At 40.4% G+C, this 22,334-nt stretch overlaps 1 protein-coding gene across 8 annotated transcripts in view; it reads right to left on the reverse strand.

Annotated features, from left to right (window-relative positions):
* CDC14B (cell division cycle 14B) overlaps positions 1-19,007 on the reverse strand; it is a 141,667-nt gene extending 122,660 nt beyond the window's left edge. For all 8 annotated transcript variants that reach the window (XM_088838121.1, XM_088838120.1, XM_088838117.1 and 5 more), the window contains exon 1: positions 18,711-19,007. In XM_088838121.1, the coding sequence (XP_088694247.1) occupies positions 18,711-18,870 (160 nt within the window). In that variant the 5' untranslated portion in view covers positions 18,871-19,007. The remainder of the gene's footprint in view (positions 1-18,710) is intronic.
* Positions 19,008-22,334: the final 3,327 nt, after the last annotated feature.

The raw sequence follows: 22,334 nt of genomic DNA on the forward strand, positions 1-22,334 counted from the left end.
ACTCTACTTTGACAACTGCCTGGGACCATCTCCTAAAGAAAGTACTTGCCTTGGAATCCTTAACTCAGTCTGCTTGCAGGGTACAGGTACAAGAAACAAGACACTGACTGCAGTTTTATGTATGCCTATTTATAACTAGTAAAATGTTTTGATGACAACAAAGCAATACTACATATGGCTAAGTTAAATGGGTTGTGTAAAAGGTACACCAAAAATTGACATTATGTAAAAATTGCTTTTGAGGCAAAAAGGGCTTCCCTGATAGCTCAGTTGGTAAAAAATCTGCCTGCAGTTCGATTCCTGGGTCAGGAAGATCCACTGGAGAAGGGATAGGCTACCCAGTCCAGTATTCTTGGGCTTCCCTTGTGGCTCAGCTGGTAAAGAATCCACCTGCAATGAGGGAGACCTGGGTTCGATCCCTGGGTTAGGAAGATGCCTTGGAGAAGGGAAAGGCTACCCACTCTAGTATTCTGGCCTGGAGAATTGAGTTGCAAAGAGTCGGACACGACTGAGTGACTTTCATGTTCACTTTGTGGCATAAAACAACAAAATTTATTAATCCTATTCATAAGTCTTTATGTTAGAATAATACTTGTTTTCTGAAATAATTTTAAAATACAATCCTTAATCCAAAGCATGGATTTTTTAAAAATCCAAGTTTTATTGCTTAGCCTTTGGAATATTTAACATTTTTATTTTAGAAATTCCCAAAAGTATTTAAAAAAAAAAAAATCCTTTAGCACTGAGCCTGGAAATGGTTGTTTTTTGAATCTATTAATTTAGCCTCTAAAAATGTATTTGTTCAAAATAATCTTGAGTAGGTCCTATTAAATAATGCTTTAAGGTTTATCTCCCTTTTCCTGCCCTCTTGAGTAAGACAGATTTCACTAAATATTTTTCTATTTTGGAGCAAAGTTGTTATTTCATTCAAATTAACTGCAGTGTCTTGACATTTGTTACTACTGGAAAGTAAGAGCAGGACACAAGGGGGAGGGAGGAAGAGGATATTTCCCCCATGCTGGAATAGAAACTATCTCCAGTCCCAGCAATCATCCTATATACACTCAAACGTCACCACAGTAGTAGCAATGGTACTCTTAGGAGGAAGGAGAAAGCAGACTTCTCTGTGTTACTATGATCAAAAATAGTTCCTGTGGGTTCAGCATGGGAATATTAGAGAATCTTTTATAACACAGCTCACACCTCTTTTCCAAGTATCCTACGATTTCAGAGGCATCTGTCTTTGAGTGTCCATGACATTCACAGGTAAGTCCTCCATGCAATACAGATGATATAGAGAGATATTCATATATAGAGATAGATGTCACCCAGTTCCATGTACTAATGTCACTTCCCAGAGATCCGGGGTCAAGTATGAAATCTCTATCGCAGCTCTTGCAAGACCCATTGCAAGGAAGAAACTATAAAATGTACTCAAACATATCCTGAGTGGATTTTTACTTCAAGCCTTTTTAGTCACAATAGTTTAAAATTAGACTTTGTGTTAGATTTCCAGTTCAAGATGGCAAAGTAGAAGGATGTGCGCTCATCTGCTGCGAGAGCACCAAATTTGCAACTAGCTGTTGAACAAACCAGAGAAGGCATTGGCAACCCACTCCAGTACCCTTGCCTGGAAAATCCCATGGATGGAGAAGCCTGGTGGGCTGCAGTCCATGGGGTCGTGAAGAGTTGGACACGACTGAGTGACTTCACTTTCACTTTTCACTTTCATGAACTGGAGAAGGAAATGGCAACCCACTCCAGTGTTCTTGCCTGAAGAATCCCAGGGATGGCAGAGCCTGGTGGGCTCCCGTCTATGAGGTCGCACAGAGTCGGACACGACTGAAGTGACTTAGCAGCAGCAGCAGTTGAACAACCATTGACAGGACACTGGAACGCACCAAAAGAGATACCCCACATCCAAAGACAAATTAGAAGCTGCAACAAGACAGTTAGGAGGGGCATAATCATGATAAAATCAAATCCCATATCTGCTGGGTGGGCAACCCACAAACTAGAGAACAATAATACCAAAGAAGTTCTCCCACTGCTGTGAACATTCTAAGTCCCACATCAGGCTTCTCAGCCTGGGGACAACAAAGGGAATGGGGATCCCCAGGGAATCTGAAGGCCAGCAGGATTTGATTACAGGACTTCCACAGGACTAGGGGAAACAGATTCCACTCTTGGAAGCCACAAACAAAATCTTACATGCACCAAGACCCAGGGGAATGGAACAGTGACCCCACAGGAGACTGAACCAAACCTACCTGCTAGTGCTGGAGAGTCACCTGTGAAGGCATTGGTCAACAGTGGCTCACTGTGGGCACAGGCTCACTGGCAGCAGCAGTACTGGAAGGGGTCCCTTGGCATAAGTCCTCTTGGAGGTCCCAACTCACCCTACCATAGGGCCCTACCCCAGGGCTGGGTTGCCTCAGGCCAAACAACTAACAGGGAGGGAGCACAACCCCACCCATCAGCAGACAACTGGACTGAAGTTTTACCAGAGCAAGACCCAGTTTTTCTATCTGCCAGTCCCTCCTATCAGGGAGCTGATACAACCTCTTAGCCTCCTCCATCAGAGGGCAGACAGAAGAAGCAAGAAGAACCACAATCCCACAGCTAGAACAAGAACCACATTACAGAAACTTCAGTTCAGTTCAGTTCAGTCGCTCAGTCGTGTCCGACTCTCCGCGACCCCATGAATCACAGCACGCCAGGCCTCCCTGTCCATCACCAACTCCCGGAGTACACTTAAACCCATGTCCACAGAGTCGGTGATGCCATCCAGCCATCTCATTCTCTGTCGTCCCCTTCTCCTCCTGCCCCCAACCTTTCCCAGCATCAGAGTCTTTTCCAGTGAGTCAACTCGTCTCATGAGGTGGCCAAAGTATTGGAGTTTCAGCTTTAGCATCAGTCCCTCCAATGAACATCCAGGATTGATCTCCTTTAGAATGGACTGGTTGGATCTCCTTGCAGTATAAGGGACTCTCAAGAGTCTTCTCCAACACCACAGTTCAAAAGCATCAATTCTTCGGCGATCAGCTTTGCAGGATGAAAAAGCAAAGTTATGTGTCAGACGAAGAGACATGATAAAACCCCAGAAAAACAATTATATGTAATGGAGATAGGCAACTTTCCAGAAAAAAACTTAGAATAATGATAGTGAAGATGATTCAGGACCTTGGGAAAACAATGGACAAGTTACAAGACATGTTTGCCAAACACCTAGAAGAACTAAAGAACAAACAAACAGATGAATAATACACTAGAAGAAATCAACAGCAGAATAATTGAGGCAGAAGCACAGATAAATGACCTGGAGGACAGAATGGTTGAAATCACTGCTGCAGATCAGAATATAGAAAAAAGAATGAAAAAAATGAAGACAGCCTAAGAGACATCTGGGACAACATTAAATACACCAATATTTACATTACAGGGGCCTAAGGAGGAGAAGAGAAAGAAAAAGGACCTGAGAAAATATTGAACTGAAAACTTCCCGAACATGGGAAAGGAAATAGTCAAGTCCAGGAAGCACAGAGTTCCAGGCAGGATAAACCCAAGGAGGAACACCCCAAGACATAAACTGACAAAAATTAAAGACAGATAAAATATTAAAAACAACAAGGGAAAAATGACAAATAACATACAAGGGAACTTCCATAAGGTTATCAACTGATATCTCAACAGAAACTCTACAAACTAGAAGGGAATGGCATGATATATTTAAAGTGATGAAAGAGAAGAATTTACAATCAAGAATATTCTACCCAGAAAGACGCTTGTTCAGATCTGATGGAGAAATCAAAAGCTTTAAAGACAAGCAAAAGTTAACTGAATTCAGCACCGCAAAACCAGCTTTACAACAAATACTAAAGGAACTTCTCTAGGCAGGAAATACAAGACAAGGAAAAGACCGACACAAAATAAGTCCAAAACAATTTTTAAAATGGTAATAGGATTATACATATTGATAATCACCTTAAATGTAAATGGATTAAATGCAGGAACCAAAAGACACAGACTGGCTGGGCAGATGAAAACATCTGCATGTATGCACTTCCACTCACCACATCACTCTACTTAATCCCCCAAACTGTATGTGATTATTTTATACTGCTAGGTTAATCATGTTTCCATTATGGCTTGCAATTATAATGCTCTTTTATTTTTTGTGAAGCTATTGATTGTGAAAACTGATAAATGTCTTCTACTATTGTGATTTTTGCTTAATGCAATAACTATCATGATTGGTCAACAGAAAATAATAGAATTCTGTATTACAAAAACTATCATTTAATAGAAAAACCTGTAATCACTTTTTAAAAGCCAGATGCAAATCAGACTTATCTTGGAACTTTTTGAAAAATACAAATGTCCCGGTACTGTTTTTCTTCAAAGCTCCAGATGTGTTTCTAAGAAGCAGCCATGTTTAAAAACACCCAGACTATATGATGATACTTTATCTAGTTAGTTTCATTTTTTCTACTTTATATTCAGTGCTCCCATTTCATTTAGTTTATGTTTTCCAATTTGTCCGTTTCTATTTTTTAATGTCCTTTATGTATGTAAATATATAAAATATGTATATTTATTTAAAAACTTATGAATTTTTGCTAGCTAAAAAGTTTATTACATTTTGATTCCACTTATTTGACTCAGTGTAAATAGAATGCTATATTTAAAATTTATATTCACTCAAACTTTTTATATAGTTCCATGTATTCTGGCATCTAGTATTACTGCTAAAAGTCTAGAAAGTTTTCTTAATGATTTTTTTAAAAAATTGAATGACCCTTGAAACTTCTAATCCAGTTCTGAGAGGATAAAAAAATATTATGCTATTAAAAAAAACCCAGAAAACTAATATGTAATACAGCATTATTAACTAAAGTACAGATTTTGCTCAAATCCCACAAAATTTTATGCCAGTGTATATTATTCATTTTCATACATTACTCAAGACTCCACATTGTATTTAATTACATTGATCAGCTTCAGTTGCATGCAACAAATTCTGGTAAATTCTCTTTTCATTTTTATTCTATTACAAACATTTTCCAATTTTCCTTGTTATGGCTTCTTAGATATACCCCTCATTTTAAAAGCAGACATTTAATTTCCAAATACATGGGAGTTTAAAAAATATCTTTGATATTAACTTTTCATTTTTGATACTAATTTCTCATTTAAATGTTCTCTTCTCTGCAATCACTTTCTGTGTTTTTGCAGTCATTCTAAAGGAGATCAATCCTGGGTGTTCACTGGAATGACTGATGCTAAAGCTGAAACTCCAATACTTTGGCCACCTCATGCGACGAGTTGACTCACTGGTAAAGACTCTGATGCTAGGAAAGGTTGGGGGCGGGAGGAGAAGGGGACGACAGAGAATGAGATGGCTGGATGGCATCACCGACTCTGTGGACATGAGTTTGAGTGAACTCCGGGAGTTGGTGATGGACAGGGAGGCCTGGCATGCTGTGATTCATGGGGTCGCGGAGAGTCGGACACGACTGAGAGACTGAACTGAACTGAACTGAACTTTATTGAGACTTTCAATGGCTAAGCCATAGATCTCTTCTGGTAAATGTCACACTGCACTTGAAAATATGTGGGTCATTTTCAAGTATCTTTTGATATAGATCTCTAACATAATCCCACAGTAATAAGAAAACACTCTCTGTATGATTTCAATACCTTTAGAGCATGAAATTTCGGCACCTGGTTTTATGTCTTTGCTATGTTCCAGTGTCTCTTAGCTTATAGTCTATGGGAACTTGAATTTGCATCCAACTATTGTGTGAACATTGTATAAATCTTAATTATGTCGAATTAGTTCATAATGCTTTTCAGGTCTACTATATTCTTCTACTTCTCTTGTACATTCATTCTATTCATTTCTCAGAGTTTGATATTGAAACTCCAACTAAAAATCTTAATTTATCTACTAAAACAAACAATTATAATGTACAGTGGAACTATATGTAACTTTGTTCTGTATTTTCCAAGTTGCCTGTATATGTGTTATCTTATTTTCATAATTTAAAAAAGGAAGATAAGAAAAATACAACAGAGGGAAAAAAAAAACCAGTAGTTTCAAATTAGAATATAATAGTGGGGTTAAAATCCCAACCTCAATTGTGTTTGCTAGCTAAATTCTAAGCTTTTTTGAGTTTATTGTCAAAAAGGAAATAAATTCATGTTGTTTGTTTCACTTGGTGCTTCCAAAAAGCTAATGACAATAGTACAATATAAAATTCTAAGAGTAGTTGAGAACAGCTCCCAAAATGTAAAATCATAATGTTAATTCTGTTACACATTCGATTCAAAGCAATTCTTCCCCAGCACCTATAAAAGAACGTGAAAATCAGAATGCTTTTCAGTTTAAGTCACACACACCAAACCTACTTCTTAAAATATTTAGCCATCTTCATCTTTAGTGCCTCTAATTTAAGAAGCAATACTCAACTTAAAAGGTGCTCTGTACCTCTTTTACCAATAAATAAGATATTCTTAAAAATAAAACAAAGTATCTCATTTTAAATTATGTCCTATGTGATACTTTGACACTCAAATTAGAGATACAGAATTAATTGGAATCTAGACCTTTCACTTTAGCTGTTTTAGTAGATATAGTTTTCAGTATATTGTTAACCACATGCATATATTCATATTTTATATATATATTATGACTAGCTATATACCAAAATGAAGCTTTTTATCATTTCTTTTAAAGGTTAAAAACACACATGAGAAAGACACCATAAGACAGATCATTTTCACCATATATTGAAAAAAATAATTCACTTTGTGTAGGAATTATCAAGTGACATTTCCATCACAAGTTTCTATAAAAGTAACGCTGTTTAAATCTAAAGAGCAAAATTACTTAATGATGATTTATTCCTTCATTGCCTGTCTTCATTGAGATAATGACTTAAGAGTATATTCCTTTCTCAAACTTTCAGTGATAACAAGCATGTTGTTAGTAAATCTTCACATCCCCTCCTCCCTTCCTCAGTAATACTTGGCCCAGTGCCTTGTTCAAAGCAGTTGCTCAATAAATATTTGTTGAATAAACTCCATAGCACAACTTAAACGAATACAAATGAGGATAAATGAGCAAAATGCAGAGAATGATTCAGCTGAGATGGTCCTAAAATAAACGACTTTGCAGAATTCATAATCTGTAATGATATTATAGCATTACGGATTGGATATAAAAAGATCAATATCAAAAATTGCATAGCAGTGCCAAGAAAGTAATTTTATTTTCAAATTAGAACTTGAAGGAACAACAAATATCATCAGCATCAAGAACAAGATGTTTTTCTTTTGTGAAAAGTACACTGTCGACCAAATTTTAATGGTATAAAGTAAACTATCTGAGAAATGAAATAAATATGCGATATTATGCAATTAGAACAAATTTACCCTGCCTAACTTGTTCAGCTTTTCAGACTGAAAGACAACTGGACCAAGTTTTTGAACTGACTGGTGAATAAAGAACTCTAAGAGAACTGCTCCTCTAGAATATGAATGATACTAAGAAAGGAGCTGAGTAACAGATGAAGAGAATAAAGTCAGAAAATGTTTAACTGAAAATCATACATGGGCCATTCAGATTTGTTCTTTTGGTAAATAACTGTAGTTGAAAATCAAAAGGAATCAGAATATTTTTAAATTTTTAAAAAATAGGATATAAAAGAACTCCCCTGTTCCCAAAGTTCAAGTTGGCATTTCATGAGATTTCCCTCTTATCAAACACTGTAAGATATATGCCTGGCCACAAAGCAAAGAAATGCCAAGAAATAGCTAACCTGCAGTGGGGGTGGGGTGGGGATCAAGAACAGCTATTAAAATAACTCATTCTGAGTATCCTTTCAGCAAATGCCTACAAAAGTGAGATTCGTTTTAAATAAAAATTTAGTATTACCAAAAACATCTACCATCTAAAACATAGCATTCATAATTAACCCAACAAAATATCACAGAAACTACTTCCAGCATTATCTGTACACAGAAACCAACAGAACTTTTCATATACAGACAGATTTCAACTTAAGTTGTAAACATACGAAAGATACTTTACAGTTAAAAAAAACTAAAACTGCTACCTAAGACTAAAATTAAAACAAGTAAACAGGAAGGGACGGAACCAAGAGTCACAACTAACAGGTTAAATCTACAGTTTTAAAATCATCAAAGCACTGCAAAGTATAGTCAATGATCTGAATACCTTTGTTGGAGCAGTATCCATGAAAAGCTATAGAAAAAAAGAGAGAGAGAGAGAGAAGGGCTTAAAACTTTCAAATAAACTCGAGAATCCAGATGAGATGTACACATTCCAGTTAAATAACCTTGTATTTCAGAAATTAAAATCAGCTTCACTTTGGAAATTGTTTTCTAAGTTAATCCCTGGCTAATATGTTAGTCAGCACTTCGAGAAATTAAAAAATTGGACTAAACAACCTTGGAGGCTAAAAATAAAAAAATGTAAAGAAACAGTATTTGAAAATTGGTTATTTCCTGCTGCACCACTTTCTTTGTCTTCAATACAACCTCTCCGCTTTCACCCTCAGCAACCCCTATACCTACTTACCTCACTCAAGAGTGTATGACCCAAGTGAGGACTGGGTTTGACATAGAGATAAACCAATCTACCCAAGTTTTCCTTTCTATTTAAAGACAATTATAAAAGTAATTTTAATGTGAAGGCCTTAAAGGACTTCAGATCAAAAATACTCTGCAGCTAGCATGGGAAGAAAAACAAAATACTGGCTACTAAAATTATTTTTTCCCAGTGTAGTAAAAAAAAAAAAGTAGATTTAAAGCTATCATTTCTTATCTTATTTATATTATTTTCTGACTTCCACCCCTTCCACATAAATTAGGTTTCTGTGCCACACATTAAACATTAGAAAGGCCTCTTGAAAGGTAATTTGTTTTACCCCAAACAAACAAACACCCTGTCTGCCAAGAGCACCACCAATATCAACGCTTTTGGATCTGTGAAATGCTCTTTAAAATAAAGGTACTAGAGCACAGTCAAGATTTGTTAGCCATTCTGAAATATTTGTACTTTATCAGTAAATAATTAACTTTAAATAACCTTCTACCTGAGGCTTTCCCATAAGGTCTTTGCATTTTTTATGATGAACTCCTCCACCCCCACCTCCACCCCCATAAACTGACCTGCGATTTAATGGTAAGCAATATATGAACTCTTTAGTATAAAAAAATACATAACAATAGCCTAAGAAGAATTTTGTTTTATTCTTCCTCTTACAAGAAATCTTTGAAGAGAAACCGTTAACGTTTTTCCTAAGGCAGAGAAGATTATCAACTCGGCGCCAAACCTCCTCCGCGGCTCTGACAAATACTGAGCCAGCCTCATCCGGAGCGTTTCTGCCCTAAAGATCACATTCAGAAGCAGGGAGAGGAACACACTGCATTTTCACTGTTCTGAGTCACTGAACCTTTTGTGCAAGCACACGTGTGAGGGAAATGTTTGATTCTGAGCCTGAAACCCTCCCAACCATGACTGACTGTCTCAGCATGCCTGCTATACCCCCTGCCTTGCTCACTGCTGGCACACTTGGTATACCAGAGACCATTTTAGGAGCCCTGGTTGTCATGGAGGCACCAGGCCAGGCACTTAACATGCGTCCCTTTCATTTCATTCTCCCAACAACTCTGCAGACTTTTTAAACAGAGGAGAGAATCCAGGCTCCAAAAGGTTATTAACAATCTAGCTGTGTTCAGTCCTTGAGTGGGGAGACACCAGCTTTCCCTGGTGTCCTTGAGCCTAACTACTAGAGTTAGCTCTTTAAAAACTCTACCATCAGTTTTTCTTCCCCAAAGATTTCAAGCATACTATGGTTCCCCTAGGCTAGTTCTCCTTCAAACCCTCCAAGTTCTATTTTTTCAAATAAGGCAGAAAACATAACCTCCATGAGAGCAGGGACTATCTCCAGCAGTAACTTAAGTGCTTAAGGGGGGAGGGGCTGGGAGGTAGGGATGGGGGAAGCCTGCCAGAGTAGGTATTCATTACATGTTGAAGGAATGAAATACCTGGAAGATCAGGGCTATAATGATAGCCAACTTGCAAAGTATTAGGTTGGTGAAAAAGTAATTGTGGTTTCAGACCTTGAATTTTAAATCACTACAAATAGGCTCAAACATATCTTTATTAAACAAAATAGGAACCATGACAATCAATATGTTTTTGCCAATGAGAAATAAGTTGGTTCATTCCTGTAGCGTAAAAAATCTGTGCTTCAGGATTTGACAAACTCTTGGAAAGCATTTTCTGCCTCCTGCTGGTTGTGGAAGCATTTGCCCTGCAAAAAGTTGTCAGGATGCTTGAAGATGTGGTAGTTGATTGGCAAGAGGTTGAGTAGGGCAGATGAGACAAAGCTTCATAGCCCAATTTGTTCAACTTTTGAAGTGCTGGTTGTACAGTGTGTGGTCAGGCGCTGTCGTGGAGAATTGGACCCTTTCTGGTGACCAATGTCAGCTGCAGGTGTTGCAGTTTGTGTCCAGGGCATCTCAACAATTTGCTGAGCACACTTCTCAGATGTAATGGTTTCAGACAGCTACAGTGGATCAGATCGGTAGCAGGACACCAAACGGTGTCCATGACCTTTTTCAGTGCAAGTCTGGCTTTGGGAAGTGCTTTGGAGCTTCTTCTCGGTACAACTACTAAGCTGGTTGTTGCCAGTTGTCTATGAAATCCACTTTTTGTTACACGTCACAAGCTGATCAAGAAATGGTTTGCTGTTGTTGCATAGAATAGAAGACAACACTTCAAAATGACAATTTTTTAAATTTCCAGTCAGCTCCTGAGGCACCAACTTATCAAGCTTTATCACCTTTCCAATTTGCTTCAAATGCCCAAAGACCATAGAATGGCTTGAGTTCTTCGGCAACTTCTAATGTAGTTTTAAGAGGATCGGTTTTGATGATCCTCTCAATAGGTTGTTGTCAACTTCCAATGGCCGGCACCAAGCTTCAGGGCTTTGTCTCCTCGGCAAAACTTCTTGAACCACCCCTACACTGTACGTTCATTAGCAGTTCCTGGGCCAAATGTCTTGTTCATGTTGTGAGTTGTTTCCACTGTTTTATGATTCATTTTGAACTCAAATGAGAAAATCACTTAAATTTGCTTTTTGATATCCATAGTACAAAATAAACAGCAAGTTATTGCCAAATTCAGACTTAAATTGAAGAAAGTAGGGAAAACCACTAGACCATTCAGGTATGACCTAAATCAAATCCCTGACTATACAGTGGAAGTGAGAAATAGATTTAAGGGACTAGATCTGATAGATAGAGTGCCTGATGAACTCTGGACGGAGGTTCGTGACATTGTACAGGAGACAGGGACCAAGACCATCCCCATGGAAAAGAAATGCAAAAAAGCAAAATGGCTGTCTGAGGAGGCCTTACAAATAGCTGTGAAAAGAAGAGAAGCGAAAAGCAAAGGAGAAAAGGAAAGATATAAGCATCTGAATGCAGAGTTCCAAAGAATAGCAAGGAGAGATAAGAAAGCCTTCCTCAGAGATCAATGCAAAGTAGAGGAAAACAATAGAATGGGAAAAACTAGAGATCTCTTCAAGAAAATTAGAGATACCAAGGAAACATTTCATGCAAAGATGGGCTCGATAAAGGACAGAAATGGTATGGACTAAGAGAAGCAGAAGATATTAAGAAGAGGTGGCAAGAATACACAGAAGAACTGTACAAAAAAGAGCTTCACGACCAAGATAATCATGATGGTGTGATCACTCACCTAGAGCCAGACATCCGGGAATATAAAGTCAAGTGGGTCTTGGAAAGCACCACTACGAACAAAACTAGTGGAGGTGATGGAATTCCAACTGAGCTATTTCAAATCGTGGAAGATGATGCTGTGAAAGTGCTTCACTCAATATGCCAGCAAATTTGGAAAACTCAGCAGTGGCCACAGGACTGGAAAAGGTCAGTCTTCATTCCAATCCCAAAGAAAGGCAATGCCAAACAATGCTCAAACTACCACACAATTGCACTCATCTCACACGCTAGTAAAGTCATGCTCAAAATTCTCTAAGCCAAGCTTCAGCAATACGTGAACCGTGAACTTCCAGATGTTCAAGCTGGTTTTAGAAAAGGCAGAAGAACCAGAGATCAAATTGCCAACATCCGCTGGATCATCAAAAAAGCAAGAGAGTTCCAGAAAAACATCTATTTCTGCTTTATTGACTATGCCAAAGCATTGGACTGTGTGGATCATAATAAATTGTGGAAAATTCTGAAAGAGATGGCAATACCAGATCACCTACCCTGCCTCTTGAGAAACCTGTATGCAGGTCAGGAAGCAACAGTTAGTACTGGACATGGAACAACAGACTGGTTCCAAATAGGAAAAGGTGTACGTCAAGGTTGTATACTGTCACCCTGCTTATTTAACTTATATGCAGAGTACATCATGAGGAACGCTGGGCTGGAAGAAGCACAAGCTGGAATCAAGATTGCCAGGAGAAATATCAATAACCTCAGATATGCAGATGACACCACCCTATGGCAGAAAGTGAAGAGAAACTAAAAAGCCTCTTGATGAAATTGAAAGAGGAGAGTGGAAAAGTTGCTTAAAGCTCAACATTCAGAAAACGAAGATCATGGCATTTGGTCCCATCACTTCATGGGAAATAGATGGGGAAACAGTGGAAACAGTGTCAGACTTTATTTTTTTGGGCTCCAAAATCACTGCGGATGCTGATTGCAGCCATGAAATTAAAAGACGCTTAATCCTTGGAAGGAAAGTTATAACTAACCTAGAGAGCATATTAAAAAGCAGAGATATTACTTTGCCAACAAAGATCAGTCTAGTCAAGACTATGGTTTTATCAGTGGTCATGTTTAGATGTGAGAGTTGGACTGTGAAGAAAGTTGAGCGCCAAAGAATTGATGCTTTTGAACTGTGGTGTTGGAGAAGACTCTTGAGAGTCCCTTGGACTGCAAGGAGATCCAACCAGCCCATTCTAAAGGAGATCAGTCCTGGGTGTTCATTGGAAGGACTGATGCTAAAGCTGAAACTCCAATACTTTGACCACCTCATGCGAAGAGCTGACTCACTGGAAAAGACCCTGATGCTCGGAGGGATTGGGGCAGGAGGAGAACGGGACAACAGAGGATGAGAGCTGGACGAGTTTGAGTGAACTCCGGACATGCGTTTGAGTGAATTCCGGGAGTTGGTGATGGACAGGGAGGCCTGGCGTGCTGTGATTCATGGGGTCGCAAAGAGTTGGACACGACTGAGCGACTGAACTGAACTGTGTAAATCATTAGCAAAAAAAAAAAAAAGCAAGAAATGCACATTAAAATGATGTGTAACATAACCACATTTAAGAATATATTCCAATATCAAGCAGGAAAGTTCAACACTGTAAAATCGCAATTACTTTCGTACCAACCTAATAGCATGAGCTTGGAAGGACCTGAATTGTGTAGTTTGCTTATTTTTCCAAGTTTACTAGATAATTACTCATCTCTCTAAATTCAAATTTATAAATACTATTTATGTTGCATCATCTACAATGTAGTAGAGGAATAACTAGATCTTCAATAAATCATTTATAACTGTGAAGTAGCTTTATCTGTCAGAAAGAATAAAAAGCAGGTAATCAAACTTTCCCCAAAAGAAGTTGCATCAATTTGGCCAAAATTACATCTCGAATTCCTCAGAGGGAAAAATGGACAACTGTGAAATTTCTAGATAATCTCTTAAAAATCTTCCAGAAAACATCAGTCCAGTCAATTCAGAGTTTCCACGAGACTATCTCAGAAATATCCAAGAAATGTCACTGGTATGCACCAGTGCCTTCCTTCCATCCTAAAAATCCACAAAGTGGTTTCCTTCTAGCTCTCTCCAACCCTAATGAAATTTGGGGAAATCCATTCTCATTCTAAGGCATAGAGCAGTTAATCTGTGCCGAATGTCAACTCCTACTGTCTCTGTAACCCAGTTATTCTACTTTCCCTTCATCTTTATGCCTGAACACTCTATGGGGCAGCAACACTGAAGCTATGTTAAGTGTTTGCCTTTTTATTTTTACCTAAGAATTAGACTCAAAGCAGATGACTAACATGATACCATCAGAAATAAAGATGCTGAAGAAATAAGCAAGTACACAAATCAAGAAAATAAATTCACACTATGCACAGAGTAAGTATACACATGTCATGAATAAGAAGAAAAATGAACATTACAGACTTTGATGAGTTTCAGTTACTAAAACTCAGTAACCTAGGACATGAAACTCTTGAAGAAAAATGATTTCCTCTTTAATCAGTGCCCCAGGTTAATAGCATTCCTTTTCTATTAAGAAAACTATGCTTCTATCACTGCAAACAATGAATACGCATGATTATTTTACACAATAAGCATTCAGTAAATTCTTCTTGAACTAATGAATAAATTTTCCCTGTCTAGTGATATCTAGTAGGACTTTTAAAATCCTAAAAAGAAGGGGGGAGGAGCCGTGCTGTATCAGTTCAATTTTATTTGATGAGTATCCAATACACCATTAATTAATGCTTTTAAATAACAACCCTGACCTCAATTAGAGCTTCTCCAATAAAATTATTTACTGTTACAATATATTCTTTAAACAGTAGAATATAATGGCAGATACTGAAAAAAAGTTTTTCTTTAAGACAAACCACCAAGAATATCTTTTAAGGCACTAATTACTGTCAATTTTCTCTACTAGTCTGGAAAAAATTTTTAAAGTAAAATAAATTGAAGATGTGTACCAACTATTAAATCCCATAAATTATCAAACACAGAGATTATGCAGTAATGTATAGTGTTTAAATTTTGTTTGTATATTAATAAAGAGGAAAGGAAATGTGCTATGTCATTTATGGAGGGTCCTATTTAAGGGACAAGAATAGCAATCAAAAAGATTCAGATTTCTGGCCTCAAAGAGGTTCACAGGAAAATAAAAAACCTGACGGTGGGGAATTTCCTGGTGGTCCAGGAAATTCAAGTAGGGGAACTAAGATCCCACAAACCTTGTGGCCAAAAAAAAAGAGCCTGACTGTGTCCAACACTTTTTCCTTGGGTATTTCTCTCATCTAGATAGCTAGCTCCAAATTCAACTAAAAGCCCTTGTCACTTCCCTTCTACCTCCTGCTTCCTAACTGATAACTCATTAGGATCTTATCTTTACTCAGTTTCTCTTTAGCATTAATGTATATAGTTTCTTTCACATGATTCACTGAAACTGCAGCAGGAAAACAGGTAAAATTCATGCCACTGCATACGGCAAGCACTGAGTGAATAGCCAATGAGAAGTTGATGGGGTCTGCTTAGGAATAAAACCTGGGTCAACCTGCTCCTTCTAAGAGTAGTGCCCAGTTAATCAAGGAAGTGAGCCAGACAAACAGTGCCCACGTAACAAGGGACAGAGGAGCACAAATAGGAATTAAACATTCCTCGTTAAATGTACACACATGAAATACCCTGGGATCTATGGGAATTCGACTTACAGATAAAACAGATTGTAACAGAAATGTCAAGGGACCAAAGTTTAAAAAAAATTAAAAGTAATATATTTAAAGGCAGAATGGGCAGAATAATGTATATTAATGTTTACAAACCAACCCTACTGGGAAAGAATCTTCACAATCCTATAACAAGTATTGGTGAAGATGTGGAATAATTGATAATTGCTAGTGAGAATGCTGGTGGTACAGCTGCTTTGGAAAAAAGTCTGTCAGTTTATGGATTTACCATGTGATCCAGAAATTCTACTCCTAGGTATATATCCAAAGGAATTCAAAACAAATGTCCACACAGAATCTTGTACGTGAATGTTCGTAGAAGCATTATTCATAATTGCCCTAAAAGTTCGCTCACAAATGGATAAAACTGTATAAATTTGGCCTGGCCACTTCACGTTTACAGACACTGTCACACATGTAGGTAGATAAGCACACTGATGCTATCTGTGTGCAGTAAGGACTGGAAAACCTCCAAATAACCATTTATTTATTAGCATTAAATAAATGACAACTAAGCCATACAATGCAACAATTTGTTGTTTAGCCGCCAAGTCGTGTCCAACTCTTCTATGATCCTAGGAACTGTAGCCCATCAGGCTCCTCTGTTCATGGGATTTCCCAAGCAAGAATACTGGAGTGGATTGCCATTTCCTTCTCCAGATCTTCCCAACCCAAGGGTCAAACTAAAATCTCCTCCTGCATTAGCAGGCGGATTCTTTACTACTGAGCCACCAGGGAAGCCCTACAATGCAACAATATGCAACCATTAAAAAGACCACTCTTGTGGGGAGGGGAGGGGAGCACACACACACAAAAAATACTCTTGCTGGTATGGCACAATTTGCAGAAACTTAAATATGAGTAGAAAGCTGAAGGGAAAGAAGAGGTTACCAGAAAGGGAGACTAATTATATTTATATATCTGTTTTGACTTTAAAAATGTGCATACACTATTTTCAGAAAACTGAGGGAAAAACAAATTGAGAAGGATGGTACCAGGTTGCCATTTGCTGAGGATGAGATCTCAAACCTTCCCTACAAGCCCAATAAAAAGAAATCCCCACGTTGCATCCTAAGTTACTTTACTTACCACACCCAAATAAACTGATTTAGTATCATTTTTCCCAGGAAGACAAGACTGTCACTAAGGGACACATGGAGGAATTCTAAGGGAAGTTCACTTCCTTAACCCCCTGGGTTAATCTTACCGAGACTGGACCCTTCCATTATCTGGGCTTGTAATCTAAATAAGAGTATTCTGATTATATATGGTGCACCAATTCTTGCCTCAATATTCTGCTTGGTGATATTTTCTGACATTAATTCATTGATCACTACCTCAGGACAGCAAGCCACACTGCATTTTTTTCTCCATAAAGAAGGAAAATTTACTCCAGTGACTTCGCTGACAGAAACTTCCTTTTAAACATAGACATTCAAAGGTATATATGTATACATTTAAATCCACATATTCTATTTTATGGTTTTATACTTCATATCTATTTTGGTCTACACAGTATTTAAAACCAAATGAGGCAGTTCTACATGTACTAATACAGAACAATCTTTTTGCTAAGAAACACTGAAAACAACGTGCAAAACAATGTACTGTATGCTGCGGTGCTTAGGTACCGTAGAGAATGTATACATGTAATACCAGTCTATTTCTAGAAGGATTCACAAGAGACTAGCAGTGTAAGTTGCCTCCAGGTTTCGACACCCGGTTGCTGAGACCAACTTCTCTATATATATAATACTCCTCCTGTACTTGTACTAAAATCAAATGCTATTCAACAAGGTCCTTCGAAGGGGTATACATAACAAGACATAAGGACTGTGGGGATCCTTCACCCGGGCCATCTCCTCGGCAGTGCACATCAGTGGGAGCTGGGTGCAGCCTAAGCAAGAGGGCTTCACCTCCCACAGCGCCAGGCGTTAAGGGGGAGCTGGGCAGGTCCAGTGATGATACGGACTTAGCGCAACCCCTTCCTCCTCCCGCCTCCTCCAGTCCCCAGGGGCCTCTCATTCAACGCCGAGAAACCTTCCGCTCTACACTCTGCTTTCTGTGAAACGGACCTTAGTTTCCAACTGCCCATCAATCTAAAAAAACATTTCTAAAAATTTCTGTGTTTGAACATTTTCTAAATTAATGTTCTGACCACTCCAGCTCACCTGGTTTATAAAGGCTATGAGCGGGAAACAGTTTACATCAATAAAAACCCTACACACCGAGGTTTACACACTCCACGCCACAGAAAACAGTCTGAAAATTTCCTCAAAATGTAGACTAAGCTGGGCTGTTTACAAAGCGTTTCCACATACATCATCACATTTAACGCCTTCCACCAGCTTCAGGGTCAATCCTGGCAAACCCTACGGCTCCCAAATTGGATTTATAAAGTCTTCAAGAATTGTGCAAGAGGCACTAATAATTAAGCAGCTATCAAACGGCTGCTTTTCTACCTGTAATTCTCAGAACTGATAACTCTGGGCATTCATCACACTGAACGGTTCAATTGCCATCAACGTGACATTCCTTCCAGAAGCAAGACAGGGGAATTAGCCCGAGGTCTGGGATGTGCTAGTGCGCGCTCTGGGGAGAGGACGAGTGCAATCAGGACCAGGGTGAGGATCTGGCTTCCGCGCCCGGCCAAGGAACGCCGCCCCAGACGGGATTTCCCACAGAGCAGCGGAGGTTTGGCAAACGCCAAATAAACACTGCAGCTCCGGTGCCGGCGCGTTCAGCGCGCTCGGGGAATCCTTTGGAGTGACTCGGAGGTTCAGACTCCTTAAGGGCCAACCGAGCTTGCAACCCAGGAGGCGGTATCAACTCGAATTTAGGAAAATCCCGAGGCGCCGAACAGACGCCAGCAATTTAGAAAGGTGACCCTCGGGCCATCCTGCTAGGGTAGGAGGATGCAAAACAGATAAAGTTACAGCTCTCAACAAACGCAGATGGAAACTCGGGGTAGGGGGGCGCTCCCAGAGCCAGGCTCCTGAAGGGGGTGTGGCCGACTAGTGCTTTTAGGGGGTGGCGTGGAGGCGTGTCAGTCGGGCCCTGGGAGACGCCTCTGCTGCCCTGGGTGGGTGGGCTAGGACCCCCCAAGCCGGGTGCCGCGTGTCCCAGGCGCCCCGCCATGCTCTCGCGTGCCGGCTCACCGGTGATATCCAGGTACAGATCGTCCTGCTGGTCCAGGTGGTGCAGTTCCTGCGACGTGGAGCTGCGGCTCTTCTTCACTCCCGGAGAGGACAACGAGCACCGCCGCGAGTAGGGGGGCGCGGCGGCCCAGTTCGGCCGCCGCTCGCTCTTCCGCTTCATGGAGGCGGCCGCGGCCCGTCAGGGGACCACGACCATGGCCTCGCGCGCCCACTAGCCCGCCGAAGCCCCCGCCAACCCCGCGCGCGGGCGCTCGGGGCGGCGGGCGCGGAGCGGCGCTGCGGCGACGGCAGGCGCTGGCGGAGCCCGGCGGGAGGTGGCCACGCGAGAGCCGGAGGAGGGGCCTGGCCCACCGCGCCTGCCCCGCTCCCTCCTGCGGCCGCCGCGAGACCCGCGCAGCAGCCCTGGCTACAGCGCCTCCTGCCGCTGCCGGCGTCCCCGAGCCCGCCCCCAGGTGCCCGCAGCCCGCTGGCGCGGCCGAGGCGAGGCGCTGCCGCCAGCGGCTGGAGCTGCTCGGGATAGCCGAGCGCGGCCACTGACGCTGCAGCCGAGGCGCCGGAGCACAGCGGGCCGCGGCTCCTGGGGACCCCAGGAGGGCTGTTCCGTGGAGCTTCATTCACAAAAAAGGGCCCACAAACCTCCTCGGGGCCCGCAGACTGAGGCCTTTCATTGGTCAGCGCGGCGTGACGTCACGTAGACGGGGCTTTTCTACCGGCAGGTAGTTGGTGACGCCATAAAGAAAAGTCTGAGTGGTTCCGCCAATCAAAGATAAAAGAGTGCTCGTGAGCCTTGGCAACCTCCACTACTTTTCTGCTTCTTCTTTGTTACCGGAGCGCCTAGACCCCAGTTCCTAACTTCCTTTAGAGAGTCACCGAAGCTTTACACAGCCTAACAACTTAACTCCAGTTCTTTGGCATGTATATATATTTTAAGTATTTCTTCGTTTTCCCTGCAATTTTGCCGAGTGAAAGGGGCTCTTGCCATGGCTACTGGCTTGGAAGAGTATGAACTTCTTAAACTGTCGGCTGTTATTATAGACAAGGTATAGTTGATTTCAGAACTTAGTAACTATTAAATCAGATACGCTCTTTTTATTTCATTCTGACCTATGCCTACAATTCAAAAAGACCAGGCAAAGGGCTACTTAAGAGGCCAAAAAAATCTACCGTGGAAACAACGATTTGCCATAATGGTTTGCACCTCGAAGTCCTTCATCTCGGAATCCTGCATCCAAATTGACTTAGTAGTTATGCATGCCGGTGCTAAGCTTTTGTTTTTTTTTTTAACCTAAGGTATCAACAGGTCCTTAGGTAAAATACTATATTGAATGTTGAAGTAAAATCAATATTGAAGTATTGAAGCAAGTGACGAATTTAGTCCTTTACCTTTTATCAGGCAAACTGTAAAATTACGTTCCTTTTTTTTTTCTACTGGGTTAAAATAATGCCTGGTCTTTCTAGAACTTAACCAAAACTGTCATTTTGGAAGGCCTTTAAATTTCCATGATGGTATGGAAAAGGTTGACAAGACTGGAGGGCAGTATTTAGACTTCATATCCCCAAATTCTACATCTTGAAAGGTATTCCTAATTTTTCACCAGTATTTTAACGTTTTACACTGCAATTGCTGCCAGCCTCTAGAAGAAAAAGATGAATTTGAGTCAGTTCCCCAGTCTCAGAAATGCAAATTTCCATGAAGTACCTCCCAGAGGGGCATTGACTTCTACTGCTGAAGGCCTTTGCCTAAAGCACTACTAATTAAGGAGGAATGGGGATTGGGGAAAGCTGTGTCTGTGTGACTATGGCTTTTGAACAGTCTGGAACTAGAGGTCTGCCACTTAGACCTGAAACTTAGTAATCATGTTCATTCTCCCCTTTTCCCATAAGGAAATCAGTCAGGGAAGGCTTTTAATTTAAAATGGTCTACATGTTGTCTGTAAGATAAGCAAAGAAGCAAGAGAGTTGGGAGGCTGTTAAGTACTGGTGCAAACAGAGCCTATACAAGCAGAAACCTACCCATCCCACTTCCTCCGTTTTGACCAAGAGAGAAGGCCTTTCGCAGTGAACTGAGGCTCAGTGATAGAAAGGCTGCCATTTTTCAGACTATCTGTCGTTTTACAAGAGTAGATCTTGATTTTTGTTTTATTGTCTGTAGGACTCCTGGGCATGGAGGCCTTTTTGTCCCCCATTTCTTATAGGCAAGACTCCAGCCTCCCTGACTTTCTCTCAGATGGCAGAACAGTTGCTAAAGAAGGGAGAACAGCAAGGAAACCACCTGAAGCAAGATTAAAGGACCAGAGAGAATTATCACTTCATGGCAAATCAATGGGGAAACAGTGGAAACAGTGTCAGACTTTATTTTAGGAGGCTCCAAAATCACTGCAGATGGTGACTGCAGCCATGAAATTAAAGAGACGCTTACTCCTTGGAAGAAAAGTTATGACCAACCTAGATGGCATATTAAAAAGCAGAGGCATTACTTTGCCAACAAAGGTCCATCTAGTCAAGGCTATGGTTTTTCCAGTAGTCATGTATGGATGTGAGAGTTGAACTCTAAAGAAAGCTAAGCGCCGAAGAATTGATGCTTTTGAAATGTGGTGTTGGGAGAAGACTCTTGAGAGTCCCTTGGACAGCAAGGAGATCCAAACAATCCATCCTAAAGGAAATCATCCCTGAATATTCGTTGGAAGGACTGATACTGAAGCTGAAACTCCAATACTTTGGTCACCTGATGCGAAGAACTGACTCATTTGAAAAGACCCTTGTGCTGGGAAAGATTGAAGGCAGGAGGAGAAGGGGTGAACAGAAGATGAGATGGCTGGATGGCATCACTGACTCCATGGACATGAGTTTGAGTAAACTCTGGGAGTTGGTGATAGACAGGGAGGCCTGGCGTGCTGCAGTCCATGGGTGACTGAACTGAACTGAGGCTTATCGAGATTAGGAAACTGGACCACCTAAAACCCTGCACACATGGTAATCTTGTCAGCAGCCACACCCTCTTGAAACTTTTCAGAAGAAAGAATACAAGATTGTTACTGCCTTCATCTTTATTGAATATTCCTTCTGACTACATAACCTTTCTCTTCTCACCAGGGAGCGGGGTGCAGTTCTTGTGCTAGCCTACTGTGTTCCCCCTTTGCCTGGCAAAGTAATAAAGCCATTCTCTCTTTCTCCTCCGTAACTCTGTCTCCGTATTTCTGTTTGGCACTGGTGCACAGAGAGCCAAGATTTTGGCAACAGTATTGAGGTATAATCGACATATAACATTATATTAGTTTCAGTTGTACAAAAAGTGATTTGATATCTGTATAAACTGCAAAATATCACCGTAAATCTGGTTAACATTGAGTAGGTCTTGTTTTGAATAGAGGATACATGGGAGTTGTCCAGTTGGCTCCTTAGATTAAAGAAATGCAAGTACTCTTTGACATTCTGTTTATTTGAGAGTGACGTATCTAAATGTCAGGCTAAGATTAAGATGTCAAGAAGTTCACTTATATCAATTTGTTTTCTCTCACCTTCAAATGCAATGTTCAGGCTAGAAACTCTAATAAAATACATATGATTTCAGTAAAAGAAAAAGTTAAAAATATCAACAACTATACTGTTAAGCATTTTCACATT

The sequence above is a fragment of the Moschus berezovskii genome, chromosome 7 (genome assembly GCF_049115385.1).
Source record: "Moschus berezovskii isolate FMDL1 chromosome 7, NW_MosBer_1.0, whole genome shotgun sequence".
Classification (NCBI taxonomy): domain Eukaryota; kingdom Metazoa; phylum Chordata; class Mammalia; order Artiodactyla; family Moschidae; genus Moschus; species Moschus berezovskii.